This window comes from Mollisia scopiformis (genome assembly GCF_001500285.1).
Source record: "Mollisia scopiformis unplaced genomic scaffold LY89scaffold_4, whole genome shotgun sequence".
In the NCBI taxonomy this organism is placed as follows: domain Eukaryota; kingdom Fungi; phylum Ascomycota; class Leotiomycetes; order Helotiales; family Mollisiaceae; genus Mollisia; species Mollisia scopiformis.
The window spans coordinates 155,248-164,665 of NW_017263584.1; the positions used below are offsets into that span (position 1 = coordinate 155,248).

Sequence of the window (9,418 nt, forward strand, 5' to 3'; positions counted from 1 at the left end):
ATAGATCGGGATTCCCATTGGCTGACTTGTTTCAAAAGAGTATTTTGGCATCAGCTGCACGTCCGAAAGCTGTCTTCCTTGTCGTCATTCATTCTGGGTTCTCTCTCACTCCCCCATCGCCGAACGCTAATGAGAACTCTCTTGTCCCTGGTGACAACGTTCTTCATTTCAGGACTTGCGCATTTCGTCGTTGACTTGGCCGGTGGTATTGCTGCCACTGAGTCAGGAGCTGTGCAGTTCTTTCTCTTGCAGGCTGCTGCAATATGGTTTGAAGAGACTGCGAAAGGTATTTATCAAAGTGTTATGCCACAGCGCTCGAGGATTGGGTTGCTGGAAAAGATATTTGGGTATCTATGGGTTGTAATGTTCCTGACTTGGGTCTCACCAGGCTACTACTATCCACTCCTTGTAGAGGTTGAGAGAAGCGAAAGCCGGTCTTGGGTTCCTTTTCCTATAATACCAAAAACCTAATGCTTGTAAATGAGCATCGAAGAAAAGGAGGAACATAAGTCTAATTCTCAACTCGAGAATTCATTTATTAGACGGTGAAATAGGTGATTGGTTGGGGGGACACTTCCCCAGAACGAGTGATGCAAGTCACCTCACACAAGTAGGTCTCCAAACCAAGATTGAATGTCCGGCTAGAAGCCAAGAGTGTACATAGAAATGACCAACAAAGAAACGGCCTATGATACAAAAGTGTCCATGCTCCTCGAATGCCATTTATTGCCTCAGCGCCTGCCTTACTCCCGAAAGGTGTTGAAAACCACGACCTTGGATTGATCTCGTCTGTACCCTCTCTGTTTGTGGTCCCATCGATGTACACGCCTCATCTACCGTCTACAAGCATCATTACACCGCAGCATAACCTCCCCTGCTTCCACCACCTTGGACTGTGCTCATCACTCTTCTCATCCAGTCCTTCAGCAAGTATGGCACATCGCGGATTGTGTCTCCATGAGGGAGCAAATCCCAGCCTCGAGCACCATATCTGTTGTAATTGAGCCAGGAACCGAAAATAAGGTAGGCAGCAGTAGAAAGGAAAGCACTGTTGAACAGTAAGTTAGCGCCTGTCTCAGAGGAGGAAGAGAACTGGGAGTGATGCTTACATGATGATGAACCATGTGAAGAAGCCCCAGTGACCATTCGGATCCCGAGTCTTTTCATCGCCAGCGTCTAGACACGCAAATCTGGTTCTCCACGACAAGCGCAGTATATCCATGTCTGTGCCAGATCTATCATACTTCAGGAACTGCAGGCTGGGCGCGCCCGTAGGATCTTGAGTCTCTCCATTTTTGGGTCCGTCCGTGTCATCTCCCTCAGCACGTTTGTCTGGCACACTCTCGTAATGATCTTCTGGATCCCAGAGGTTCTCGTCTCCAAACAGGTCATGATCGCAGATGAATTCCACGATGACTTTCTGTGCTCGCTGTTCGTTGTTCACTTTATGTAACCCTCCATTCATCGAGAGTCGTAAACCTTCCTTCTCCGAGTCCGCGTGAGAGTTTGATTCTGATAAACTCTCCCACTTTGCATTCAGGTCCTTTCCGCCATAGTCTCTGAGATCTCCTGCCAGCGGCCACGAGTCCATTAATGAATCCGCTTTGCCATCTTTTGTAACATCTCGTTCGACTGCACAAACTAGTTGGGTCTTAGTAAAGGTCCATGAAAGAACGGCGTCTACGGACAACATACCTCGAGCAAAGTTGGGGCAGTTTATTTCCTTGTTCTCCCTTTTCAGCGGCTTGCAGATATCGATCGTGTATGTTGTGTTCTTAAACCCCGAAGCTAACTCCTCTGACTGAAGCACTGATTTCGGCCCTCCTAGTTCTTTTAAATGCCATTGACGCCCTTTCAACACAATATTGTTGCAATCGTATGTTCCGCTGGCTACTGCAAGGCAGGGAAGTAGCATCGCTGAAAGGATGGCCGCATCAGCCGGAGTTCGAGGTATCCGCATGATCGTTGACTGTAGAAGGAAGGGAGGGCTGTTGGACAAGAAGGATTTGAGGATCTGAATATCTTCGGCTGGAGATTGTGATTAAAAAGAATGCAAGAGGTTGTCGTCGTAGGGAAATACAAAATCCGAATAATTTGTTGTTGACTTGCCTGGATGACGAGCTTGGTGTAGGTCGCATGCCTGAGGCGTCAAAAGAATCCGAGGCAGTTATCACGTGTGAGTGGTTCGCAATACGAAGTAGCTTCATTTTGGTGGACCTGAAAACCTCTTCTGGCTAGCCCTGTCAGATAAGACAACAATGATAATAACTAATCTCACCGTAAGTTTTCCTTTTTTCCTGTTGATATATAAAGTTGTTCCTTCGGTCTGTACTGTACTTCATCGCCTTTCATCTGCATCTTCTTTTCCGTTATATCCATGGATTTGTCCAGGCTCTATAAACAACTCCCCACCGAACTTCAGCTGAGGGTCTGGGAGCAAACACTCGAGCCACGATCCCTGAAAATCTTTGATCAATCTTCTCGAGATAAATTCTTCGAGCTGTATGAGGACAGTTCCCCTCCAGTTGTTCTCCAAGTATGTCGAATCTTGAGAGCTTTTTTCTTGCCTCGATATCCGGTGCTCTTCCAAGAGGTCGACTGTCCAACTCTGTTTATACACCCTTGCATGAGGATCAATTCAGCACTTGACACTCTTATTATATATTCAAGCACGCCACAAACCTTGACGAGCCTCAGTCACTGGGCTGGAGGTAACGACCTCGCAAGAATTCGGCATATAGCTATCTCATCGCAGCTTTGGCAACGTGCAGTCATTTCGCGCCAGTACCCCGATTGGAGAAAGGCAATGTCAAAACTCTTGTCTCTGGAGACTTTCTCGGTGATTAGCCATGAGATGATGCCGAAGCTGGATGGGGAGAATGACAAATTCAAGCAAGCCATCGAACGCACTTTGCTTTCGGTCCAACGTGAGAATGATGATTGGCAAGTTCCTCAAGTTTGCGTTATCCGCACTGGCGATGTCTGTCCCACAAGAAGGAGGCAGACCGATCAACTAGATTTTGTTGATTTTGCGAGAGGTGGTGTGAAAGAAGCATACCTTCTGAAGGTTACACGACCAAGATGCAGCTGTTCGGCTTGTGCTGGCCGCTCCGCGCTTGGACTTCTATCGCAAGGCTTCCCAACAGCGCGACAGATACTTGTCTGGAGTAAAAAGGACTCTCAGAAACCCTACACACCACACCCTTCCATGTTCAGCATCTGGCCCAACGATCTGGCAACGCAAGCTCATGGAGGCGCGAAGTTTATAGTGCATGATTCTACTTTGGTCCCGGCATCCGCTATGGCAATACTTACATTTACAAGCTTCATGGCTACTACTACACTATTGGAAGATCTTGCTGCGTTGTCTCTATAACTCGTACTTCAAATCCAGCCATTCCACAAGTCCACTAACCCAACAACCCCGCTTCCGCTCGACCGAATGAAACCATATAAGATGTCGAGTCCAAGAAATTTCTGGGATGCCAACGTTAGTTTCATGATGGGGAATATTCGCAAGGTTACTGTCGTTGGTGTAAGTGACCTTTTGGAAAGCTTTCCCAGGTGCCTGTCACGTGCATTTAGTTCATGGCAGCAGATAGATTTATCATTGCCTTGAATCTACTAATTGTTACCAGACACCAACATCCCCGCTTCTTCCTCATGTCGTCCATAAGCTGTCACATGAATCTCAACTCAGCGTCACTATCTTGACCTGAGAAACCAGCATTTCCCTGTCGACAAACTCACACAGTCATGTCCATTCACACGCCCACGATCATAACCATGATCATGATCACAGCTCAGAACTCTCTCACATCAAGATCGACTTTACACCATCTTCAATTCAGAAACACTTACAGGGCAAGGACGTAGTAATTTGTATCTTCAGCGGCTCGGACCTTCGTCTATCCCCCGTGGTTGTTGATGCGGCCATCTCGGCTAGGATCAAGCTATTTATACCCTCAGAGTTCGGCCTCGACACTTCAAGTCCGAAAATCAGAGAGCTCTTACCTCCATACCAGACAAGGTTCGAGGTCCAAGAACAGCTGAGAAACAGTTCTTTGAAATGGAAGGCGATCTATTCTGGGATCATGCTCGAAGATGGTCTGAAAACTGGTGGTGTGCTGGGCATCGATGTCATGTGGGGCAGCGTTGTAGTCTTTCCTGGTGCTGCTTCTTTGAAGGTGGCTTTATCGACTTATGAAGACGTCGCGAGCGAGATTATCAGTGCTTTGACTGCGAAGGATGCTGCCGATACGACTGGGAGATACACAAGCACATTCACGGCAACTCTTGACGACTTGATCCAAATCGTCGAGAAACAGCTTGATAGAAAGCTGGATAGATATGAGGGAAACATTGAGGGGGCTCGGAAGGAGGCTGCAGAGAGAATGAAGATGGGATACTTTGACGGCGGCGTTGCCTTAATGGGAAGAATTGCTGTCTGGGGACCTGAGACAGGGGCTTGGGAGAAGTGGGCAAAGAATGAGAATCCTCAGGATTGGCAGCAAACAGTTGGGAAGATGGCACAATTGGTGAGGGACGGAGATATTGGTGGCGACGGGTGTGGATGTTGATGCTACCAGTGCAGAATTCCTTGCTGCAAGCAGATGCCATGCTCAAATTTCCCCAAATTTCTGGTTGAACCGTTCCTCGCTCCATCTCCTCCTTACACTTCAACGTCAATCCAAACTTTCACGCATGTGTAGCACACGTGATGTCCGCATTCGCAAGATTTTGTTTTGCCCTCGTTATGTGTGCCGCACTTTACAATGTTAGGCTTCGTTCTTCGCATCAAGAGATAGCTTTCACTTCGCCATATTCTTCTAAGCGATACAGCATATCATCTCCTTGAAAGACATATTGAATTGCCTCGGAGTCCTGGCAGACAAGCGTCACATCTGTGGTTTGGGCAGTATTCGCATTCCTCATCCAGAGCCTCACCATTGTTTCCGCCATCGCACTGTAAAAGTTAGTACTCTACCTGTGACTTGCTGGAGGGATACGCACCACACAGCAGACCCATACGAAGGTGTGCTCTGGACATCTATCCACCAAGAAAATATCGCGTCCCTGTCTGGAATTGCCGCATCTGTCACAATTCTCAGCCGGCTCCCAGTTTCTCTGTTGACACTACTTATCATTAGAAGATGTAATTTATCGACTAAAATCGACTTACTGGGAAGCCCTTCTTTAATTGAGAACATTCCCGTCCGAACAGGGCGCTTCCATCCTCGATCGATTCCTTTGGGCAGTTCTCGGCCGCATCCGAATAAGCCACCGAACCGAGATCAGTGCCAGCATCAGAGCCAAGATCAGAACCGCAGTATGATCCAGTGATGCTTCTGTCGGGTTCGTAGCACTCATCGCATCTAAAGTGTGGGCAATAACCGCACACCTTGTCCTCTTCAATGTTGCGCCCCGCACACTCCATGAGTTAGCGAACTGCTCCTTTCACACATAGAGTTTCTCTTACGTTAGAGCACTGCCATGTGTCGACTCTCGATGACCGCGTGTACCTGTGTGTTGTCCATGGATGGCTGTTGACAGCTGGCCCGCCACACTTCTTACACTCGGTGTACTCTACCGTATTGAATTCTCCACACTATCCAAGTTAGCTAGACTATGGCCGCAGGCAGAGCGTTACCGTACCAAGATGTTCTTTCTTTTCTCGTTATCACAGATCCAGAGGTGCACATCTGGGCCTCTTGGTCCTCGAAGCTTGCAGGTAGAGCATCGATCATGGGTGCAGTGGTCACACTCTGTCTCATCCTCCGCATTTCCGTGTCGGCACTAGTAGATTAGCACATTTCCAGTTTTCTAGAAGCATCAACCAACATTACAGCAGTCCCAGGTCTCATTTGGTTCTGAGCCAGCGTCGTCCACGTAATCGGTACCACATGTTGCTCGGTCGCTGCCACATCTGTAGCATTTGACTTTGCAGATCGGGTTCACTTTGCCGCACTAAATATAGTCAGCCAAGGCCTAGGTTGTTCAATGATAATGTCATACTTCTTCACCCTTCTTCAGCCCATGGCACACCCACTGATAGACGCGAGTCGGTTCAGTCATTGCTCTCGATGTTGTAAGTTTGATTTGAGATTTCTTTGAAAGATGATGGAGATGTAGGTAGCAAATCGTGCTGAAATGTCTGGACTTAAGAATCAATCTATAGGGAAGATGGAGGGAGATTATATAGACGGAGGTCAAATTGAGATGACTCGAGCCACACTCGAGTTATTGCTCCGCTTGAGTCACAGGCTTCATCTTAGAAACTTGTTACTGTGCTATAATGGGACTACATAGAATTATTGATAAGGTTCTAGGTGATCTATTCGCCTGAATCAGCTCATATCAGATCCAGTTATCTGGAGACGTTGCAATATTTGACGACAGACCATGGTGCTAAAGGTTTGCGAAGAACATTTTACACTTGGATTTGGCGCAGTTCACTTTTCAGAGGTAAATGTTCAGGGGAAATGATTACAATTACACCATAGCTCATTGTTCGCCGAAGCCAGAAAACAAAGTTCAACGCGCGACTCTTGCATTAAAGACGGTCTCTCCATTTGTGAAAGTCCTAGCCGATTTTAGCACTCGAAAACACCAAAATGTCTTATACTAACTCTAGCATTATATACTATTACATAATTTGTTTCTAATTAGACTTTGGTTCTAACTTATCAACAAGCTATTCTACGTCCTAATTAAAAAATATCAGGTATAAGCTTAATATCTTGTGCGCAATCCTTTATATTTTGTGACTTTGGGTCCTGTCGCAAAATCGGCCACGAATTTCACCCACGGAGAGGACGATCCATGTGACCCCCCTAATCTCTCTGAACACCATGTTCGTTACCAGCTTAATCTTAAGGATATCTTAGCTTCAGACGGTCAATATTCGGCTGCATGAAAAAGGGATCGCATTATTGCTAGCTTGCCTAGGGTCAAAGTATCTAGTTGGGAAAACTCAATGGGCCTATCATGAACTTGAAATCATGCCATCATAGTCTCCGCTCTTAAAAGTCCAAAAGCCTTTGATTCTCTAAACTCGACTTCTATTGCGAGAAACAACATCAACAAGTGAGCCCACCAACATCAAGACTATCTTCTCGCTCCTTCAAGAAACCTCCCCGCAGTATCCTACTTTCTTGATGAGCATCTCAAAAACGCCCTTATTTCCTCGTAATGCGCCTCAGTATCGTCGAATCGCGCGGCAACAAGTTGTGCACCTCAAGTGTGGACAGGAATCACATTCGGTGTGTATCTCCAAATTTTCCTTTTTACACTGCGCAAGTTAGTACATGCTTGACAACGCAAACAATGATATCATTACCTGTCCGCATTCCCATGTAGGGTCTGGCTTTAGCTCATATGGCCAAACGGGAAATACCGGCAATCTTACACCATCGCAGCGCTTGCAATATCTTTGGTCAACAGCGTTGTAAGTCCGACACTAAACCGATTATTAGAAGTGGGGTCGAAGTGTGTCTGCAGGTAACATACTAACTCGTCTGATCTCTTGTAGTATTGACATTCCCACTTCGGCAAGTGCCCAAGAGCCATTGTGTGATACTTCTGAAGGCTTGCACTCTTTTGCAAAATATTTCAGGATCACTGGGAGCAGTGCGGGTTGCGTGTTGAGGATTACTTCGAAGTTCAGATCTTTCTTCGACTGCCAAGAAATGCAAATACATACAAAATGATGAATATGTAGCAGAAGAAAGTCTGGAGTATTGAATCTTCGCGTAACGTATTGCCTCTGGATCTTATTCCCTTGCTGATTTTCACAGTCACAAGCATCGTGTGGCGACATGATTGTTAGTTATATAGTGACTCTTTCAGAGCGTATTCTTAATAACTGTACATCCCCAGCCTTTACTAGGGTTTAAGTCATGAAGGTGGCTATATATATGCTCAACTTTTCACGCTTGGATCAATTCCTTTCAGCCACACTCCCATTCGGACACGAAATTCAGGGTTTACCCAGATCCTTAACATCGGTTATTTTTCCACGCCTGAAACATCCTCTATCATCAAAGACTACCATTGTATCCGAGCACAATGTCTCCGAATGTTGATGCGCAGTTCCACGACATCGAGTTAACAGATACTTCGCCTTCATCTCAAGAAACTTATATCGAAGACTCCCCTAGAGAGAAAGAAGAGGTCACTACACTTGCAAGAGACAACCCTCAAGTTACAGTGCCACCAGCATTGGTCCCGCCTATGACCGCAACTTCTCAAGAGACCCACAGTCTGCCAAATAGAGTATGCCGTTGTTACTGTTGTAATGGTTATTGCGACCGGGAATTTTATTGTTGAGAGATGAGTTGGGGGTTTATGTTCCATTGGTCTATGAGAGGTTGAATCGATGCTTGTCAGGAATTATTGAAGTCAAACGCCGTGCAACAGCAAGTCTAGCGAGACGAGTTAGGAGCTTGGTGTCCACGAGTAGCTTGATTTTGGGGAACCAGGAGCTTCGTGTCATAAAGTCGAGGCCAATCCGTCAGCGACTTTGTTGCTGAGCCAAAGACATGTCAAAGTGGTGGAATAAAGCTTTTTGGGTGAGAGGCTCACAGGATCGGGCCTTCTCTCTTCATCACATCAATGGAGTTTCCACCTTTCAGAACTTTATTGTGGATTGACCATTTAATTTACAGTTTAATCTATTGTTCAGTCAAGAACTCCCCAACAATCTCCATATACCTCTCCTTCTCCTCCAAATGTGGCGAGTGCGTGCTATTCATCATCTTCACCCACTTTACCTTACGAATATCCTTCCAGAATGGTGTGACAGCCTTATCACTAGCAATCTCCTTATTCCCATTAATGAGCAAAGTTGGAACTTGAATTTTCTTTGCCTCTCCAATCATGCTCCACTCTGCCAAAGCCCCGTCATACTTGAACTTCCCGGTTCCTTCCATTGCCATGACGGCCGTCCTATCAGTGGCGTGCTGCAATGATGCCACGAGCTCGGGTGGGAATGGATATATGTTGCATACATGTCCAGGCTGGAAAAGCGGTTAGCTAGCTGATCAGTCGACTGATAAGTGATCAGTTAAAGCCAATTAGTTAGCGATTTTAAATGATGTCAGTCTATCAGTTAGCCAAAAGTTCAACTGACAGTTGCTTATAAGTTGGGAGATATTTGAAAAGGTTTATTTTTAGTATTAAAAAAACAATTTTTGGCTTAAAATCCTAATTTTTCCCTAGATTTTTGATATATTTTGAAAAACATGAAAATTTACTTTTTAAATGAACACTTGTAGATAATTGTTTAAATTAAGATAAAAATATAGTTTAAATATTAGATATTTATTTATATTATATTTAAAAAATATAATAAAAATATTTACTAGTTAAAAGTCACGTTTCTTGACTGATCAGCGACTGATAAGTGGATATCAGTGAG

General features: G+C 45.5%; 5 protein-coding genes across 5 annotated transcripts in view; 2 read left to right on the forward strand and 3 right to left on the reverse strand.

Moving 5' to 3' along the window:
• Positions 1-616: 616 nt before the first annotated feature.
• Positions 617-2,144, reverse strand: LY89DRAFT_377990 (uncharacterized protein). The gene is made up of 2 exons (XM_018207105.1): positions 1,110-2,144; positions 617-1,048 (listed from the first exon to the last, which is right to left on the reverse strand). Exons 1-2 carry the CDS (start codon positions 1,958-1,960, stop codon positions 853-855), a joined length of 1,047 nt encoding a protein of 348 aa, XP_018075925.1. The 5' UTR covers positions 1,961-2,144; the 3' UTR covers positions 617-852.
• Positions 2,145-2,377: 233 nt separating this feature from the next.
• Positions 2,378-3,856, forward strand: LY89DRAFT_767633 (uncharacterized protein; the record flags this gene model as incomplete). The annotated part of the gene is made up of 2 exons (XM_018221763.1): positions 2,378-2,536; positions 2,756-3,856. The coding sequence occupies 2 exons, from the start codon at positions 2,378-2,380 to the stop codon at positions 3,374-3,376; spliced, it is 780 nt and encodes a 259-aa protein (XP_018075926.1). The 3' UTR covers positions 3,377-3,856.
• Positions 3,792-4,580, forward strand: LY89DRAFT_576156 (uncharacterized protein; the record flags this gene model as incomplete). Its single annotated transcript, XM_018208825.1, has 1 exon — positions 3,792-4,580. A coding segment is annotated over one exon (789 nt), but the record flags the coding sequence as incomplete, so codon positions are not given.
• A 238-nt stretch (positions 4,581-4,818) lies between these two features.
• On the reverse strand, positions 4,819-6,075 carry LY89DRAFT_777990 (uncharacterized protein; the record flags this gene model as incomplete). Its single annotated transcript, XM_018222176.1, has 7 exons — positions 4,819-4,966; positions 5,014-5,136; positions 5,183-5,431; positions 5,480-5,608; positions 5,656-5,796; positions 5,842-5,967; positions 6,016-6,075. The coding sequence occupies 7 exons, from the start codon at positions 6,073-6,075 to the stop codon at positions 4,847-4,849; spliced, it is 948 nt and encodes a 315-aa protein (XP_018075928.1). The 3' UTR covers positions 4,819-4,846.
• A 2,597-nt stretch (positions 6,076-8,672) lies between these two features.
• Positions 8,673-9,418, reverse strand: part of LY89DRAFT_694153 (proline-specific peptidase) — a gene marked incomplete at both ends in the record, with an annotated part of 1,536 nt that continues 790 nt past the window's right edge. The window contains one exon of the mRNA XM_018216681.1: positions 8,673-9,017. Coding sequence (XP_018075929.1) covers positions 8,673-9,017 — 345 coding nt within the window. The remainder of the gene's footprint in view (positions 9,018-9,418) is intronic.

Bases quoted from the DNA above. Each gene is read 5' to 3' on its own strand.
- LY89DRAFT_377990 (XM_018207105.1), bottom strand. From the start codon at position 1,960: ATGCGGATACCTCGAACTCCGGCTGATGCGGCCATCCTTTCAGCGATG. The intron at 1,049-1,109 runs GTAAGCATCACT...ACTGTTCAACAG, and splicing joins TTCACATGGTTCATCATCAT to TGCTTTCCTTTCTACTGCTG.